The sequence below is a fragment of the Nicotiana tabacum genome, chromosome 24 (assembly GCF_000715075.1).
Source record: "Nicotiana tabacum cultivar K326 chromosome 24, ASM71507v2, whole genome shotgun sequence".
Classification (NCBI taxonomy): domain Eukaryota; kingdom Viridiplantae; phylum Streptophyta; class Magnoliopsida; order Solanales; family Solanaceae; genus Nicotiana; species Nicotiana tabacum.
The window spans coordinates 22,436,880-22,456,171 of NC_134103.1; the positions used below are offsets into that span (position 1 = coordinate 22,436,880).

The 19,292-nt window shown below is 36.1% G+C and overlaps 2 protein-coding genes across 4 annotated transcripts; both read right to left on the reverse strand.

Annotated features, from left to right (window-relative positions):
* Positions 1-679: 679 nt before the first annotated feature.
* On the reverse strand, positions 680-12,622 carry LOC107775835 (anaphase-promoting complex subunit 2). Of its 2 annotated transcripts, XR_001645823.2 has the most exons (17): positions 12,107-12,622; positions 10,917-11,006; positions 10,032-10,263; positions 8,683-8,978; positions 8,411-8,482; positions 7,245-7,489; positions 5,113-5,529; positions 4,809-5,010; positions 4,566-4,680; positions 4,403-4,479; positions 3,499-3,618; positions 3,255-3,343; positions 3,077-3,158; positions 2,798-2,989; positions 1,579-1,647; positions 1,148-1,472; positions 680-1,068 (listed from the first exon to the last, which is right to left on the reverse strand). XR_001645823.2 is itself a non-coding variant. In XM_016595622.2 (16 exons), the coding sequence occupies exons 1-16, from the start codon at positions 12,317-12,319 to the stop codon at positions 1,350-1,352; spliced, it is 2,634 nt and encodes an 877-aa protein (XP_016451108.1). In that variant the 5' UTR covers positions 12,320-12,622; the 3' UTR covers positions 680-1,349. The 2 variants fall into 2 exon arrangements, 1 of the variants encoding a protein (XP_016451108.1); XM_016595622.2 differs by having other exon boundaries at positions 680-1,472.
* Positions 12,623-14,285: 1,663 nt separating this feature from the next.
* Positions 14,286-18,978, reverse strand: LOC107775836 (pentatricopeptide repeat-containing protein At4g32450, mitochondrial). Of its 2 annotated transcripts, XR_001645824.2 has the most exons (3): positions 16,666-18,977; positions 16,366-16,544; positions 14,286-14,865 (listed from the first exon to the last, which is right to left on the reverse strand). XR_001645824.2 is itself a non-coding variant. In XM_016595624.2 (2 exons), exon 1 carries the CDS (start codon positions 18,797-18,799, stop codon positions 16,682-16,684), a length of 2,118 nt encoding a protein of 705 aa, XP_016451110.1. In that variant the 5' UTR covers positions 18,800-18,978; the 3' UTR covers positions 14,286-14,865; positions 16,666-16,681. The 2 variants fall into 2 exon arrangements, 1 of the variants encoding a protein (XP_016451110.1); XM_016595624.2 differs by lacking the exon at positions 16,366-16,544 and having other exon boundaries at positions 16,666-18,978.
* Positions 18,979-19,292: the final 314 nt, after the last annotated feature.

The following is a 19,292-nucleotide window of genomic DNA, read 5'->3' on the forward strand; positions in this document are numbered from 1 at the left end:
TTTTAATTCTTTCTCGATTATAGTTCACCATCAAAGTTATCAGCTAGTTTCACGCCCGTTTTGTCAGGAAGCCGTTTTAAAGTTATTTTTGGATAAAGCCGAGATAAAGGACAACAAGATCAATGAATTTAAAGCACTAAAAGGCCACATCTTCTACTATAGAGAAACATCTTTTGCTTCTTGGTTTCTACGAGGGAATGAAAATAAACTAAACCGAGATTAATTACGCATTTGGAGAAATTTCACTTTTTTCCGAATTTTTTTTACTTTTTTCTGAAATCAGCGTTTGGTTATAAATTTTTTAATTTTCATTTGAAGATGCATTTTGTAATTTTTCGAAAAATTGAAAAACTCCAAAAAGCTATTTTCAAAATCACTCACAAAACTTCAAAAACAACCCAAAATTATATTCATGTCCAAACACAACTCTAATTTTCAAATACCATTCACTTTTTTTGGAATTTCACAATTCTTATGTCCAAACGCCCACTAAGTATGTGTAACATATATTGACTGACAGTTTTGAAAAGTAGGCTGATTGGCGAGAGGAATCTGGCTCACTTATAAGCCACATTCACCTCCCACAGTTGATACCTCTGGATGGGAGGAAAAAAGAAAAAATAAGAACTTGATAATTTTGAAAAACTATAAGATAATTAAACGGTAAATCATGTAGTGGTTTTAGATTAAATGGTACTCCCTTTACTTTTGAATCGAAACAGCAATATATGCAGTTTACATCATATACAGCAAATAAACAATGGACTACCTTTCTTTTGAAACCAGAAGGGCATCTATTCAGTTTACATCACATACAGCAAATAAGTGAAGTGTTAAGAGCGAAGTACTCAACGTCTGGTTTAGGCGCACATCACGGACCCTGCCACTGACAAAAGCCTAGTATTTGTGTGGAGAATGGTAGAGGGGCTAACTCATTACCCACCGAATTTCGAATTGTATGCCACTGCCCTTCGGAAATTTCTAGGTTACATGAAAAAAAAACTAACGAGCGCCAGATGTCAACATCTTCTCTTGGCTGCTTTATCTCTTGACCTCACGAAGGATATTCTAATAAATATTACCAACACTCTTAGGTTAGCACAATGAGACATTCTAACACACAGGAACCATCTTAATTTGCACTTACCCTCAGCTTGGTTAAATAGCACAACAAATGATTGACTGCAAGGAGTTTACAGGTAACCTGCACCTGAAACGAGAAGAGAAAAGGAGATCTCCCTGTAGCCAAATGTTGTTATTTCCTTCTTAACAGCTCAGTATTGCATTTCATCGGTGTGAGAAGAGTGCCGATAAGATTTATGCCACCAAGACAACATGGATGGAATTGATCACTTTCTCAAAACGTACACTCCCTCTCTTAGTTCTAACTTCTCCTCAGCAACTAGACCAGATAAGAAGCTTTGCAGTTGTTGCAGCGATTTGTCATAAGGAGGATCAGCAATGCAAAACATCTGCAGCAATAATTTAGTACTAATTTTTTGGTATTTCATTGCTTCATGCCACAACATAGTTCCCAATTACGTATAATTATTTACAAGTTATAAAACTAATAATTACCTTGAGAGTATTATGAATACGGTCCAATGCCATGCTGCCAAAATTGGTAAGCATCCCAGTGATAAATTTCTGCAGCCAATACAAGCACCTTGTTTAGAAAGAAAGAAAAACCACTAGTGTTTTCTTTTCTGTTATTTTTTTTGAGATGATAACAGTTTTATATATTCAAAAGGCACAAAGGGCTGTGCTGGCCATAATTACAGGAGGTTTTACCAAAATATACATCTAAAATTTCTATCCTATTACAAGGATCCTAGAACATCTATTATAGCTTCTGGATCCTCTGTATAATCCTACTTACACCAAAAATAAAACAACTAAGAGTCCATTTTTATCTTCTGAATTGAGCTGCCCTTGTCTTCAAAACACCTTGAGTTCCTTTCTTTCCAAATAGACCACCATATGCAAGGAAGAATTAAATCCCATCTATTCTTCTGAGCTAAGGGACTACTCCCTTTATTCCAGCATGACTACATTTCCTTTGTGTTGTTTGGCATGACAACATTTCCTTTGTGTTGTTTTCTTTTCTGTTATTTTGTCCTTAGTTATTTGCGAGATGGTTTCTGTCCTTAGAACAATGAACTACCTAGCATTGCCCAATTTACATTTATTTAATAAAATATTAAACACATTTTGGACTTGAACAATAGACATCCAATTGGTGGTAGGTTTGATAATGATAAGATAAACAAAGCCATGCAAGAGGCTGCCATCTCTGTCCTGCCTTGCAAAAAGGTTCACAAGGAGTTTCCTGTCAACTGATGTTTACAACAACAACAAGCAGCCCAGTGAAATCCCACAAGTGGGGTCTGGGGAGGGTAAAGTGTACGCAGACCTTACCCCTACCTAATGAAGGTAGAGAGGTTGTTTCCGAAAGACCCTCGGCTCAAAAGAAAAGTCAACTGATGTTTAAGCTTCTGAAACCCATCGGTAATTATTTTCTATATCAGTAAGGGAATTATGCACAATATTTCAAAAACCCAGGTACCTCACTAGCAAAGAGAAGATTGCAGGCTTACTTTATCATGATGTTAATGCAACTTAATAGTTTGAAAACCACAGCTACCATGATCATAAGAATACACCATAAACAACTTTTAAGAAAAGAAAAGCCTCGTGTATTTACATGTTGACCACCGATAAGAGAGTGTATCAGAAACAGATACATACGAGATCCATTTATATGCAAAAGAAAGAAAAAGGAACTCAAATGGTATACCTCATAGACGGTCATCTCTTTTCGCAATTGGTCTTCAACAGAGGCCACAGACTGTTCTCCGTCCTCATCACCTGTCAATAGCTCCTCACAGCCTCCATCAATAGCTCCACTTTTACCTGTATCATTAATGGTTTCCACCAGAGTAAAAACATGATCGGCAGAGTCTGCCCCCATTGACTCCGCCAGAACTCCCTAGTCAACCAAGTGGAAAAAAAAGATCAAATAAATCTTTTCACCAGAGAACCATATACTGATGAAATTAAAGTTACAGGAACTAACCTTGCTTATCCAAAAATTTATTCTCCTATTCAACACATCAACAGCTACTCCAACTGCAGCTGCAAGGTTCTTAGATGTCCATCTGCAACATGAGGTGTACATACCCTTTACAGCATTGACAAGAAGTTTTCGGAAGATATGCATTAAATAAAACTACAAAGATGTTCCCCAAAGTTACCTTTTCTGATCTTGAAACTGCATAATAATTGACGCATGCAAAGGAGTAACATTGAACTGCATTGCTCTATCTTCAAACTGGAGCTCCAACTACCAATAAAATAGCAGTAAAAACAGTTCAGTCATTTGGGTATAGCAAAGGATGCAGGGAACAGAGAGCTCAGATCTAGAGATTTAAATCAGCTGTTCGTGTAGACTATTTTGAAAGACAACACAAGTCCCAAGTACACTGTACAGTGACTAACCTTTACACTGCCCAGATTTTTCTTCCACACTAGCTTACGTGGTGTCTTAATTTCAGTATACCTTTTAGCATAATCGGTCAGGAGTTGCTCGACAGGCTCTGGTAAATTGACTGCCTCATCCTACCATCAAATCACCAGACTTTGTTACTTGACCAGCAAAAACAAATAAAAACAAACAAAGAAAGCTATGCAAAAGGCAAACAATTGACACTACTAAACGAAGGCCTATCCCAAGGATGATTGGGGTTTGGATGGGGGAGGGACCCACGAGAAAGGAGAAAGTAACAGTCATTTCTCTCAGTCATCAAAATTTAAAAAGGATGTTCCAAAATCTAATTTCCTTTCTCGGTTTTTTTCTTTTCTCCAAGTGAAGTGCAGAGGGGGTTAATCCCCACACCTACAAAGGCATCTCTTCATAATTTACATAAGCTCATACATAACATCTGCAATCTCCATGAAAGTAAAATAGCTAGTCATCTGTGGACACCATGCTACAGATACAACAGCTTCTTAAATCTTTGTAGGACGTCCAAAGGCAGAGGCAATGACAATAGGAAGTCATAAAGGAAAGATTTGTCAACACATCAAGGATATCAAAGGGGACATTTACTTGATTCAGAATAAGACCATGGATTGTGAGTGTCAAGGGTTCAGAACTTGTTTCATTTATGATTATATTGGAAGAAAGAAACCACAATTAATATCGCTAAAAATAAAAATGAAGCAGTTCAGTTTGAAATATTCTTGCACAATTCATTTTTTATTTTTTCACATTTAACTTCTGTAGGGTAAAAGATAACTTGCCCAAATTGGCTCAAGATGCTCCACTAGATAACTAGAAGATTTTACCAACATATCTGGTAAACAAATGATTGTATCAGTAAATGGAAGAATAAAAACATACCTGAATAGGAGGCCAGAAATTTGAAGATATGATGGTAGCATTAAGATTGTCCAAAGATACCTCGAGGTCTCTTTGCTCTGTATTTGAATAAAAGCAGTAAAAATTGAGACTGCATAAAAGAATGGGAAGCTCAAGAACAGGACAAATGAGTTGCAAACATTACCTGGCTGTGGTTGATGCTTGATAGTGGCCTTTATATTTGTATTTGTCCTCTTTGAGTCAATCAAATCATTAAGCATTATTTCACATTTCTGCATGCTGCTTTCTCCAAAATGAATCTGCAAATGATAGGAAAGTCAAGCTGACAATGTAAATGAAGATGAAATCATATAGCAGAAAAGGTGTCTGTTTTCAAGTACATCATGTGACAGATTTGAAACGATAGAGCATTGGCTTGACCCGTTACCTTGAGAAGTTCTAGAGTACGTATTTCTGCATCAATGTCATAATCAGATTTGTTCAAAAGCTTTTCGGCCAGCATTACACGATATTCACTAACCAGCTGATCTTTGGAACCAATTATGCCAACTACCATACCAAGTATGTCAACCTTTCTTCGGTATCTGCTTCCCTTGGATGGATCTGCCTCTACAGGGTCAGGCTCCCAGCTTAAAGATTTCGGATCATAAAAGATATATACATAAGATATAAGTACAATATAAGTATATCCTCCAATCATTTCCAAAACAGTAGTGACAAAGATGGCATACTTTTGTGCATTAATCCATGCTTGCTTGTCATCGGAGTTAATATCATCATCCACAATAGTGTTTTCTTGACTCTCTTCATCTCTATTCAATTCTTCCAGCAGGCTATCTCCAGAACTGCCAGGTCCGTTGGGATTTCCACCAGTTCCATCAGTAAGCATGGTCACAATGCATTTAATTGTATCTTTTCTCCCCCTTAGGTATTCCCTTATTGGTTCACCAACAGCTTCAAGAAAAACACCTGCAGGATCTATAGTTCGAAGTGCTTTGATTGTTGAAACATATTGGTGCAATATATCATTGGTCGAGGCACCAGCTGTTAGTAATCTATATCTCAATGATGAGATAAAAGAATCTACCAGCTTCGAATGTTGCCCAGTATACTCGAGACACTGTTTCAAGTCTTCAATAGCAGGAGCACTGTCAAATTCTAACAGTCATCAACTCACAAGTTGGAATATTTGAGATCTCATATGAGTAAAGTAGTTAATATGTCAGTAATTGATAAGTCAAGAAAACATGCTGAATTGGTACTAGAAAGCCTAAATGATAGAGAAAAAACCAGAGAGTGCTGCAATAAGTTTTACTCGTAAGATGAATGAAAACAAGGCTCAATATATTAAACTAGTCAAAAGGAAGAAACATAGGTAAAAAGTAAAGATAGTGTTTCGTCCTGGGGTACACCAGTGTTGTTTGTGAAAAAGAAGGATGGTTCGATGAGGATGTGTATAGATTATCGGCAGTTGAACAAAGTATCAAGAACAAGTATCCGTTGCCGAGAATTGATGACTTATTTGATCAGCTTCAGGGTGCCAAAGTGTTTTCGAAGATTGATTTGAGACGTTATGAACACAAATCCATACTCAATGCTATAACCAAAAAGGGCTCAATAAAATATTAGCCACAGGGAAGAAACATAAGTAAAAGTAAAATCAGGACATTATAAATACAAACCCCTATGCATGTTATATTCACTTTTGAAAAATAAGTGAGTGAAGAATATTGCTGTACATAGGTGAAAATTCATCTCGGTCTCTATCATTCAAGTATGCATACAACAAAGAACTTTCTTTAAGTCTAACATTATAAGACATATCATAAGTTAAACTTGGACACAGGGTCTCATGTTTTGCGCCAAGTCTTCTGTTTCTTCCCAACTCTAAAACTTGGACACAAAGTCTCATGTTTTGCAACAAGTCCTCTTTTCTTACCTACTTTGGGCCATAGGAGGCTACATCAATGAACCATTCCCTTTGCTTCATACTCTTGTGCAAGCACGGGGAGTATCCTTAAAAATCAGATAATTACATAATATTAATTATTATTCAATCAATGAGTGCCACAAATTCAAGGATTCTTACTTCCTGGTGCATCACAACGACGAGAGTGCATGTTATTTATTGGAGAAAAAAGAAAGGAAAAGTACTAGTGCATGTTAAATTTTGCACTAAAGCTAGCCTGGAATCCTTAAGAAGTATAGTAAAAGGCTCCATTGTACAACTTAACTCGAGATGACCCTAAATAAAAAAGTTAGACAAACAACCTTTGCAGAAACGAAGACCATCACCAGTGGTCCATATTAATCTTTTTGTCCAAAAGAACATGGATTACGAAAACTTAGACCACAAGAATAGTTGGCAAGAAACAGTAATTTATGGTTCTTTTGGATGGAGAGGAAGGAAGAGAAAGGAAAAGAGAAAAAGGGGTGAGTTTAGTTCTTTGGTTTTAGAATGACTTTTTGGGAGAGAAGGAGAGGGATAAGGTTATGCACACAATGTTAAGTTTCAGTTCCATCCAAAAGTGAGCGGAAACAGAGGGAAAGACACTTTCTAGTAGAACTTTTTAATGCCCAAAAAGAGACTAGATGTGTTAACAAGAGAAATACTTCGTTAAGGGTAGCAGAGTCAAATCGCTTCCTCTCTCATCCAAAAACAGAATATTATCACTCCTCTCCTCTATTTTCGTTTACACGGTCTTCATTCTTCTTTTTCTTTCAAACCTTTCATTCCAAATATCTGACTTTTATCATTTAAGGACCTGCTACTATATATGCTCATGGGCAGAGAGTGAAGCCCCCCACCCCCACCCACCCACACACAAAAAGGGAAAAATGAAAAGAATGAATAGTAACTCACCTTTCTGGATAATCTACAATGATTTCAAAAAGTTTGGCTATTCTTAAATCCTGCAAGGTCTCATAAGCATAATACTCTAAGCGCAATTGCCATCTAACAAGCCCCTCAGATGGAATTCCAGCTCCAGAATAGCACAAGGACGGGTGGGATGCCAAGGGCGACTTCAGGCCAGAGGAAGTGTCATTGCAGCTAGTAAAATCACCAAGGTACTCAAGAAGTGCACGCAAGAACTGAAGGGGCACAGCCTGCAGAAATTGGTTCTCAATGTTAACAAATCGGATCCAGTAGTCCAAACATTAACGTTATCCATGTTCTTCAAGTTTGAGCCGAAAATTCATGAGGAATTGATGTTTTTTTTGAGAGAGAGACAGGCATGGGGAATTGATATTCGAAATCATATAACCTTTCACAAAGGTATTGTGTCGTTTTCACAATGTCTTCCAAGCTAATCTATACGCAGATCACATGAGTGAAAGCATCATTAACAATAAATTGGTAAAAAGCATAACAAAATCCATTAGATCTATCCAGTGTTATCAAAGGCGCGCTTAAGCCCTGAAGCGAGGCTCAAAACATGTTGAGCGCTTCGCCTCGCTTAGTAGGCACTTCAGTGTTGTCATCAAGGCTCTAAGGTATATTTTTCCTTACTAATGAGCACGATCCTGAAGAGGTGCACTTTATCGTAAATTTTCTTCAATTTCTTTGTCCATATATTTGGTATTCATACTTATAGATATTAGTCTTGGACTACGCATACAGATTTGTAGTTTTCTCCATTTGCTCCTTTCTTCATTAAAGCCCACGCTTTATTTGCGTTTTACGCTTAAAGCCCCAACAGATCTTAGAGTTTTTTTGTGCTTTTCGCCTTTGATAACACTGGATCTATCTGACTCAAAATGTATGACTATTGAACTGCAGAATATCAATGGAATCGAAACTAGTGACTGGGCAAGGAAAAGAGATTTCATTTCAGGATGCACACTATAGTCGCTCAATATCCTAAGTGAGTCAAATGACCACCATACAAGAAGTCATTGCAAATCTAAGAGTGCTGAAGTAGATAACTTTCAAATGAGCTCGAATTGCAACTCTAAAATAGAACTCTGAAAGGATCTTTGCACTACTAATTCGAGACGTGAAATTGGGATCATGCAGATGAGACCAACCTGTATCCATGCTTTGATGGACTCCAAAACAGAGCTCCTATAGTCATCACCAGCCAAATCATGTACTTTGTCCTATCACCCGCATTCAAAAGAATAATTGAGTACAAGATTAAATGAATGGAAACTTTATATGATTTGAAACGAAAGATAAATCTAATTTTTTTGGTCAAAATTAACAAAATCAAGCATGCTGACAAATCACCATAACATGATTGATGTTAACTGAAAATGCCGATAGATCAACTGAATCTTCATCACCAATGACCATATACCTTTAGAAGAAAAAATATGGCAGAAGCGTATGCATCTTCCGCCATAGATGTAAAGCCAAGATTTCTCAGATCACGAACAACCATACCAATGTTTTTCACCAACTTATTGTTCCCCAAAAATCTTGCATATTTATGGTTTCTATCACTATCCGCATTAGCACATTTGTTGGGCAGTTTGCTTTTTTCATCTAAATCCATTTTATCATCCATGCCTAACTCATCATCATCCTCAGAGTTTGCACCTGCAATTGTACTCAGCTCTTCCAGTCTTCCTTTGAAGTACCAGTGTAGTATCCCTAAAAGATTTAGTAAGGGAAAGGACAAGAAAGAATTAGAATGTACACCTCATAGATAATTGCCATATAAACGTCTTAATATGAAGCTTCTCTTACTCACTCTTTCTCTTCCAAAAAGTGAACAGGAAGAATAAATATATAAGAATTTCAAACTTCTTCCTTTCCAAAATATGTGTATGTGTGTGTGTTTATTGTAAAGACATCTTCTAACTTGTAGATTCAGAAACCAAAGCAGTAAGATTAGTGACTAAAGAAGTATAATTCTTGTGTTGCAGCTGGCAACCCTGGGCAATAGTATCAAACATTTGGTACTTTGCTGCATGATTGGTCCAAGAACAGAACTGATTTGAACGAAACACAGAGAAAAGAGAATGGTTTAACTTCAAATAGGACAAAACAAACAATCTCAAGACCTCAGAAAGCTACCATATCCATGACGAGACTGTAGTTTACCTTCTTTTATTTGGACTGTTCAAGAGGTAATTTTAACTGGTTTTGATACAAAGCAAACAGGTCAATAACAAAAGAGAGTCCCAAATGGGTGTCTTTCCATCAATGAGTACAAATTAATACAACACCATTTGAGCTTGAATACACTGAGGTTGCTGCCACCCTTTTATTCCCAAGAGACACGCTTGTGTATAATAAGCTGGTCAAGACTTTTCACATAAATTATCAATTTGTAATAAACTACAAAAGACAATGAACAATAAAGTATAGGAACTATATTATGTTCATCAAAAAAAAAAAATTAACTCCCCTTTTTCACTCTTATAATCTCAGTTTAACCATGCCTTGAAGATCATAAAAAATAAAATGTTCTATAAAGGTGGTCAGTAGCACACTTTATAGCCTTCAGCTCAAGTAATACCGCCAATTAGCCATTTGAGAAAGCAGTCAAATGATCAGAATTCTACTATCAAGAAAGTAACTACCTTTATCGGCATTGCATAAAGGGAAAAGGAGAAAGAGATTGGAAGTGGGGAAACATTTAAAAAGCACAACTAAGCAAAACTCAGCATGTACTATGATTCTATGAAGTAATCCACATACCAGGAAAATGGCGAGGAAGACTAGCCAAAAGAACTGAAGACACAATTAGTTGATATTTTGAGAACAGATAAACTCGAGTAGAATCTGGGTTCACTTGTCCTTGTGACTTGTTTTCTTCGTACGACTGTAAAGCATGAGCCAACAATAATAGGCACTTCTCCTGATACTGCTTTTCAGATGATATCTCTTCCAAAGCTTTACATATTACTTGCTGAATCTCTTCTTCTAGAATCTGTATCAATAACAATCAAGTACGTCCATATAAAGTTGCTAAGCCCTAAAACCAAGTCATAGCCTGAGCAAGATTAAAATTGCTAAGATGGCAAATCGAATCAGCAGCAAAAGTGAGAATATAACCATGCACATCCGCTAGCTAGACAAGATATTATTGACAAACAAAATGCGTTTTCCATGTAAATTACTTCCCCGAATAAGAAATGCAGTTAACCATAAGGAAGCTAAGATTCATAATTATAAGCCTCTACCACAGACAATGTTTAACAAACTTGTAGCAACGGAAGCAAGAATTGAAGACCAAGAAAACTATGGTATAAAATATCATAACTAAAACCAAAAAGAAGAGTTTACACTACTACTCAAAAAAGGTGTGTGTAAATGGGGTTGTTAGGTCGTGTAACATACACATTTTCTCCGTCAAAGTAAGACAGGATTAGGAACAAAATAGAAAACTTTACACTAAGCAACAAAAATCCAAAAATTACGACAAGCATAGAGAATCCTCATTAACAGTAATCCTGCATTTGCTCACACAGACAAGTTCACGGTGAAAATCAAAGTAGTGATCCATTCTTGTAGTTCCATAGTATTGCCTTATCCTTAATATAGAACAGTATATCACATGTCAAAGGGACCGTATACACATACTGGATCCTTATTAGTTTCAAGTGGAGCAACATTGCTGTAAGGTTCAAAATAACTCCAGAACCTTCTTGCTCCATTTCTCTCGAATGTTTCCTGTTCCAACACGACATTGTCACTATGAGTTCAATAAATATACCTATTAGAGTCACAGCCACACTGGCTTTAAAATGCAATAACTAAGTTACAAATTATAATGTACATGGTGTGGCTGAAAACTGCGAAAATAAAATCATTTCAAAATATTTGAATATTTTCCTTGTAGAAAACATTTCAAATTCAGGGTATTCAAATAGTAGAAAAATGATTTCATTAACCAAGATATTGTCTGTGAAAACATTCCAATACTTGAATCCCTCGAATTGTGGAAAATGTTTTCTCCAAGGGCGATATCCGAGAAAGAGAAGAAAATCACTTCAGTCACTTTAGTGCGGAATTTGTTTACGATTGTTCTCCTTATGCCCAATATACTATACCTTGTATAATTACCATATATAACCTACTGTTATTTTTTTATCAAGATATCACCTACTATTATACCCAATCAAACACAGGAGACAACGATCCAGGTTACAATTTTCCAATGTAAAACATTCTCCTCCAAATCAAACCACTCCAATGGAAAAACCTTTACTTGTAGGTAATAAAATTGAGTAGCCATGTTTTTTTGAGTATTTTAATCTACTATCGAATTACTCAAAGTCCTATGCTTTCTGGGAGTTGTTTTGCCTTTCAGCGATTTACACATGTATCTAAAAAAAAAAAGAGCTTCTACTACTTTTTATTACTTATAATATTAGCCTGAGTTGAGTTTAAATGGAGTAACGTGGTCAGTGAGGAGTCATACAACCAGCTCTAACTTGTTTGGGACTAAGGTCTACTATTGAAATATGAAGAAGAAAAAAAAGATCAGATAAGTAAAACTTTAGAAATATGTAAACTTTATTCAAATATCGCTTCGATAGATGTGAATTCACACTAGACTTTACTTGTACGTAATGAAATTGAGTAGTGATGTTTTTTCAGCATTTTAATCTACTTTCAAATTACTTTACGTCCTATGCTTTTCTGGGAGTTAGTAATATAATACTTCTTTTATATTAAGAGATGCGTTTAAATGGAGTAACATGGTCAGTAGCCGACTCCAAATATGTAAATTTTATTTTTTTTTAAAAACACATCAAATTTGAGCAGACCTGAACGCAGCAAAGGAAGTGTTGTTCAACTAGAGACGCCAGGCCGTGTTCGCAGAGATTCTTAACTTGCGTCATGAACTCGGCACTGAATGACAAATCACCGCTGCCTTTAAGAAGAGCTTCTGAAGTGGAGCAAAAGCCGTTCCAGTTTTCTGATATTTTTGCTATGGAATCGACACTCAGTGACTCCAATATCCCCAAATTGCACGTCATTGTACAGCTCTTACAAAGTTTATCTCTTTGGCCGTCACTGATGATTTAGAAATTTAATTTTCCGGCGGACAAAACCCTAATTGACTAAGTAAGAATAAAATCATGCGCATTAGATTTGTAATTGAGCTAAAAGGTGGGAAAGGGAGACTTGGAGAGATAAAGAGTGGGGCTTTGGGAAGAGATGGTGATCTGCTGCTCGCTTCAATGGTGTGAAGAAGAGGAGAATCGAGCTACTGCATTTGCCGCCATTTTCCTGTTTTGAGTACCTGTTGACTGAGCAGCACATGTTCATACCCGACCCGAATGGATTAAACCACAAAACTTCCTTAAATAATGTGTATAATTAATTAATATTATGCTCCTTCATAATTTATAATTTAAAAAAATGACCTTGTGTAATTTTAGATCTGTTACGTATAAAACAGATCTAATGTGTAAAATAATCGGTGGAGTAATAAAACTAAAAACAAGTTTGTAAAGAGTCACAGAACTTATTGATCCTAAAAATATTGATGCGCCAGTTTAAACTATGACCATACTTTTTTATTTTTGATAATACCGATCAATCAAATTCTAACCCTCTTTAAGTATTGGTATCGAATAATTCTAATAGTTGAAATTTATGTAAATTAGAAAAATTCACATATTAGGGAGAAATTCAAAAATAGTCAGATTTACAAGTGGTCATTCAAAAATAGTCACACTTTCAAAAGTCAACTAAATTTAGCCACTTTTCATGTAAAGGTAAATCTGAACGAAAACACTATTCGAAATCCGGAAAATACTCCAGCATAATATACTAGAACTCCAGTATATTATACTGGAGCCAGCAAAGTATACCGGTCCAACATAATATATTGGAAGTTCATACACAGGTGCACCGAACTCCGGTATATTATGTTGGACCGGTCTCTGTTGCAGCAAAATAGTGGCTATTTTTCAATGACTTGGCAAACGCCGGCTATTTTTGAATGACCAGTCCGAAAACTGGCTAGCCCGTGCTATTTTAACCTAATAATGGCCTCCTTTGTTGTCATATTGGATTACAATAAGCATATCGTAATTAAAATTTTATATAACATATATAGTTGTTATCAATTCATTGGATCAAATAACGTTACTTTAAGAGGAACATGAAATGGTGTATATGGAACAAATAAGTTGTATGATTTCTCTTTTAAACATAAAAAGTTAAATTCTAAAACACAATATTTTAATTTCGAAATTAATACCGCGGACATTACGAAAAACAAACAAGAACAATAACACGAGTGGTTAACTAAAGAGCGGAAGTGCATAGACATTTTTGTCAATTTTTTACCACTACGTGTATTTTTTTTGTTACATCTTAAATTTTCAACTAGAATAATATACTAATTGCAACATAATTAATGCTGGATGAACACTACGCGGACTCAAATTGAATAAGCAGAATTTAATACTGGTATTATTTGCAATAACCAAATAAGATTCGAAGAAAACAAATATTACGATATGTAGGAAGAGAGATTCTAAAGCTGGAATTTGAATTAGAACAAAAAAAATTAAAATGATTATAAAAAGTGAAAAGACGAGTGGCAGCTAACACAAGAAAATGGCAAATGGATATCCTTTTCCGCTGAGAAAAAGAGAAACCTCTTTATTAAATACTAAATAAAGTACATATACTTTTTATTCAAAAATATCAATTTATACAATAATCACATTGCATACGATATAACATACTTATCTAATAATCTCTTTCTTCTGTTTCAAAGTATAACATTCCAAGAAAGGATTTTGGTGAAAAAAATTCTAATTTCTAAAATACATGGTATAAACAGCAGCATAATAACAATTCAAGGATAGAGTTTTGATTCTTTTTATGAGCTTGACCCCAATTAATACAATGAGCAGGTTTTGACTTTTGATTTCCAACTGTTGAAATTGGATAATTTAGCCAACTCCAACTGTGTTCAAGCATGAATAAAAGAAAATGCCACCATCTCAGTTAAAGGGGTTTCCACCAAAAGTACAAGGATACAACAGCCTATGTTACTCAAAAAATATAAATATCGGAGTACTGCTTTAGAAAAGAATGAAAGCACTCAAATGAAAATAATCTTGAAAACTTAGGATCTTATCCTATAAATGTGAGACAATTAGATTGAGACCTGGAAAATAATTCCACTTCATCTCCTACTGTCTTCGCTAGTTCGCTTATCCACTTTGAGAAGATGGCCGATCTTTATTTGGTCGTGTTCCAGGTGAACAGGGTAGAGAAGTAATTTATGTTACTCGATGACCCATACTCAATGACCGAAAATGCTTGGCGGCTCGTCCTCTACAAGTTTTGGAATAATGATTTACAGTATCTGCAACTAACTCACCTTCGTATCCTTATGCACATTGACACTTTAGCAGCACTAACCAAATCAAGGGACTACCTGGCATTAAGTATGGTACTTGCCGATCTTTGAACATGGTTTCAATCTCTGCTAATAGAACAGTAAAACTATTCCATCGGCTAAGAATGATAGCTTTTCCAGACATGGGCTGTGCGAAAGCTGCAACAAAAGAGTTGGTCAGAACTAAAGTAATCATTTTCTTACAACAAAAGGCTGCTTTACAGATACATGGACAGAAGAAGCTACCCTTTTTTACCATGTAGTAGTCTATACAAAACGGTCGACCCCCTAAAGCATTCAAAACGATTTTATCCACAAGATGATGAACCTGGAAAAACTTATAACACTTTGGAAACGAATATCCTCGACGATCTCAGAGAATAGTACAAAAAACAATATGATGCATATCTACTTGGTTCTGATTAATATGAAGTACCCTGAATTTGCTGCCCAACCTCAAAAAGATGCCTCGTCTAGAAAATATTTACACAGATATGATCACCCTATGACACAGAACAGAATGGTTAATTTATCTAGCCGCTGTGCATACGTATTCTGCTGCTTAATAACGTCCTTCTCTTCATTCTTCTTGGCTTTTGCTTCATTTTGAGCCTCTATTTTATCTTTTATCAGCTCATCAACAAAGCCAGTGTATTCACAAATAAACTATAACAGGTAAGGCCTAATACATTCTTAAGCCAAAATAAGCAAACCAAGTCTCCAATTTGTTAGCCAACTGGGGTTAGGCCACCTAACTCGCGGGGATTTCTCCGTCACCCCAAATAAAAAAGAGCATAAGAAATGTTAGTGTGTTTTTCATTCTAAAAGTTCTTACCACTTAGTTCAACTATATAGTTTCAAATCCTGCAAAATTAGCCTTCCAACACACCATGTTTGTCTCAGTACATCTTTAGACAATTAGGATGGCGACAAAAATATGGTCTGTTGGCAAACTTGGCACGTAAGAGTCAGTACTCATAAATATTACTTGATCCATTGGACTTGTTTGCATATGTGGGATATCTAAGCAACTATCAAAAATTCATTGTGCTTCTCATAATTACATCTATAGCCTATAGGATATTCAGATACATTTTGACTTTGTTTAAAGTTGCAGGGGGGAGGCACAAAAAGATACTTATTCCATTTGTGCAGTACAATGCCGGAATTAACATGTAACAACAAAGAAAAAAAATGAGATAAACCAAAGTTGAAGATAAAACTGCTAGCACCACCAAACATATCATTTTAAGAAAAGGAACCGCAGAAACTCATCTTCTGTAGACACAGAGAGAACAGAGAGAAGATATAGTAAGCAGCCTTAGCACATAGGCGATTTGAAGTGCCATCACGTTCTCAATCACAATAGAACTACAGGGTGGTCACTGAAATACTCACACTTCATATTATATTATTATCTATGAAGTAGACAATCTAAAAACAAGAAATCTGCAGAACATGCTTGAAACACCATAGCAGATTTGGTATTATCCATGAAGTCTATGGCCTAAAAACCTAACAGGTAGAAAAAAATAACATCATGTTTTAATATTATTAACTACTGCATGAGTTCGACAGGGAGAACTAATATATAGTATGGGTTTAATACTGGGCAAAACTTTCTTAGTTGAAAGGTCAACTTTCTTGCAGTATACCAACTTTTTACATCTCTAAAGAAAGTAAGAAACCCGTAGCTTCTCCAGGATAGGAAGGAGTTCATCGGTGGATCGTCTTCATAATAATGAGCGGGAAACTGAACATGTTCTGAAGGAATTCAACAAATGATAGGTGTCATGTCCTTAGAGCATTCTCTGGGTCTGAAACTACATCTTGGGTATCTGGTTATAAAGTTTGATAATTTCATACTTCAGTCCTTTGTTTGCCACGAAAAAGAAAAAAAGAGGAAAAGGAAAAAAAGAAGATCTTTTGGATGAAAATAAAGAGATATATAAGTGTTACCTGATGGTTGGTATCTTCACCAGTAATCCCGACACGAGCACAATCCGTCTTTTAAATGATGAAACCTCTTAGCATCTCGCATAATAATTTCCCGACCAACAAGCCTCGAAGCAATCTTCAATGCATTATGGCAATCACCACAGACACGCAGATTCTTTATTATTCGGATTGGTGATCGTGCAGAGCTACTCATAAGACCTTGAGCAAAAGCAAGTCTCTCGCTGTGAGCCATTAAAGCGTCCTCTTTAGTTTCTTGGTCTACGTCATGTAACACAAACTTAATTTCTGGTATATAACCGTCCTCCTTCATTAGCTGCTTTAAACCCCTAAGCAATTCATATATCTTCTCATGGTCGGGATGTGATCTATCTCCTGCTCGATATTCATGGACTCTGCTTCTAGCCTCGAGAAGACTTTGAGCAGATTTTTTCTTTTCTTTGTCCTTAGCAATATCTGATGCTTTTACAGCTAAAAAACCTGCCTTTGACTGTTCATCCAAACGAGATGGATCTAGGAGTTCAACAATCTCAGCACAACGATCCCCAAGCTCCAAGTTCCCATGAATTCTACAGAGATTCATCATGGTTTCCCATACTTCAATACTTGGCTCTATAGACATGTTTTCAATGAACTCTATCGCTTCATTAAGGTATCCTGTACTTCCCAACATATCTACCACTCCCACATAATGCTCCATGGAGTGAACAATACCATAATCTTTACTCATTGATTCAAAGTGTAACATTCCTTCAACTATATCACCTACAACACTACAAGCATGAAAGACACCCAGATACATTTGGCCATCAGGTTTCATCCCAGTTTTCTTGAATTCTGCAAACAATTCTATTGCGTCTTCTCCAAGACCATTCTTAGCAAGCCAAGTAATCATCGTGTCCCAAGAAGTCAGATTACGCTGAGGCATTTTTTGAAACACCGAAAAGGCATCATTCATGGAGCCACATTTGCCATACATTTCAAGAATCTTATTGTACGTTTTGACGTCAAGATGGGGATGAGATCTCACAAGGTGCTCATGAACTGATTTAGCCTCCTCAAGGGATTTATCCTCACCACAGAGATCCATTAATGTTATATATTGAGACAAATCGACTGTGACATGTTGCTGCTCCAACAAATGCAAAACTTCAACTGCCTCCTTCACTTTGCCTTCTTTACAAGAGTTATCGAGCTCGTCAATTGAGCCTTTTTTAATGATGCTATCAGCAGAATCGATTGACTGTTCAGCAGGTGTTGAACTTCTCATTTCTTGATTGCCTACTATTCCATTCTGTGATTGATAAGAAGCTTGATGTCCAGTACTAGAAGGGTTAAAGCCGCTTACATTCTGCTGATATTGCCCCATCATCTCCCTTGAGTAACCACTCGAATTCGTATGCCTTTCCATATCATACGCACTTGCACTTTGTGGATACGATTCAGAATTTCCTGCTTGAACATTCCTTACATTTCCAGGGTTATAACTGGGCTGAGGCACTCCTATGTTTCTCGTGTAATTGGCACTGACATTCCGCTGTGACGTTTCACTGTTCCCACCATAATAACCATTTAAAATCTGTTGATAGTGTCCATAAACTCCATTTTGACTCGGCTGAGCTTCTACACGTCCCTCAAACCTGGAACTATGCATCATATTCGACGAATTTTCACCTTTGTAACCAGCATCATTTCTATTATGCTGGACTAAATTATTACTTTGATATTCCTTTCGTGACCCGAAATCATTACTGCTTGACGATAAACTCCCATTTGCCCGAACAGTTTGCTGAAAATCATTTCTTAATGAAAAGTTCTCATTTTGACCATGTGGGTCCCGCTGAAACCCAATGGTATCCTTAGAAAAATAACCTCTAGCACCATTAGCTGATTCTTGAAATTCCGCTCTAGGGTTTTGCCTAGGGTTCAAAGAATTTGTATTATTTGGGTTATAATTGAAAACCCCATCTGGGTTTTGCTCTCTATAGTTATCAAACTCAGATATTTGAGTAGCAGTGCTGAGATTTCTTGAAAAATTAACGAACTTTATTGATTCTAAATGGTGATTTTGTCTGCATACCTTTGTTAGAGTTCTCAGAGATTTGGATGTGAGTGTGGCGGCTCTGCTTCTATACATTTTTTGTCCACGTGGCGATAATTTGCCGAGCTGAGGAGGCGATGCGGCAGAACAATGGTGTTTTACAACTGCTTAAACCCTCTCAAAGTCGCGGCTTAGATATGAAGGCAAAGAAGAAGAAAGTATGGAGAATGTGCGCTATGACCTTTTCGTTTTGAAAAGATAATGAAAGACCCTTTAACTTGTGAATCTTTCCTTATTAATTCATTAGATATTCATGAGAAAAAGTTATTTTGTGTAAAAAGAGTGGTCAAAAGGGTAGTAAATTGAAAGACAATTTTAAAATGTTTATTCTCACAAAAAATGTTTTTTTATGCTTAGGAACTATATTATGATGTTATCGTATTTGCACTAAGTATATAACTAAGAAATAACCATTTAAAGATTTTTAGGAAGGTATAAAAGTTATTTCTGATAGATTCTCGGCAAAAAAAATAAAACAAAAAAAAGTAAAAATAAGCAATATCAAAGAGAGCTAGAAAGATAATAACAA

Excerpts from the sequence above, each read along its gene's own strand:
- LOC107775836 (XM_016595624.2), bottom strand. The coding sequence starts at position 18,799 with ATGTATAGAAGCAGAGCCGCCACACTCACATCCAAATCTCTGAGAACT.
- LOC107775835 (XM_016595622.2), bottom strand. The coding sequence starts at position 12,319 with ATGACGTGCAATTTGGGGATATTGGAGTCACTGAGTGTCGATTCCATA. Across the intron at positions 5,011-5,112 it reads GCATGGATTAATGCACAAAA|CTGGGAGCCTGACCCTGTAG; the intron begins GTATGCCATCTT and ends GAAATCTTTAAG. Across the intron at positions 2,990-3,076 it reads TAAATTTTTGGATAAGCAAG|GGAGTTCTGGCGGAGTCAAT; the intron begins GTTAGTTCCTGT and ends TTGGTTGACTAG.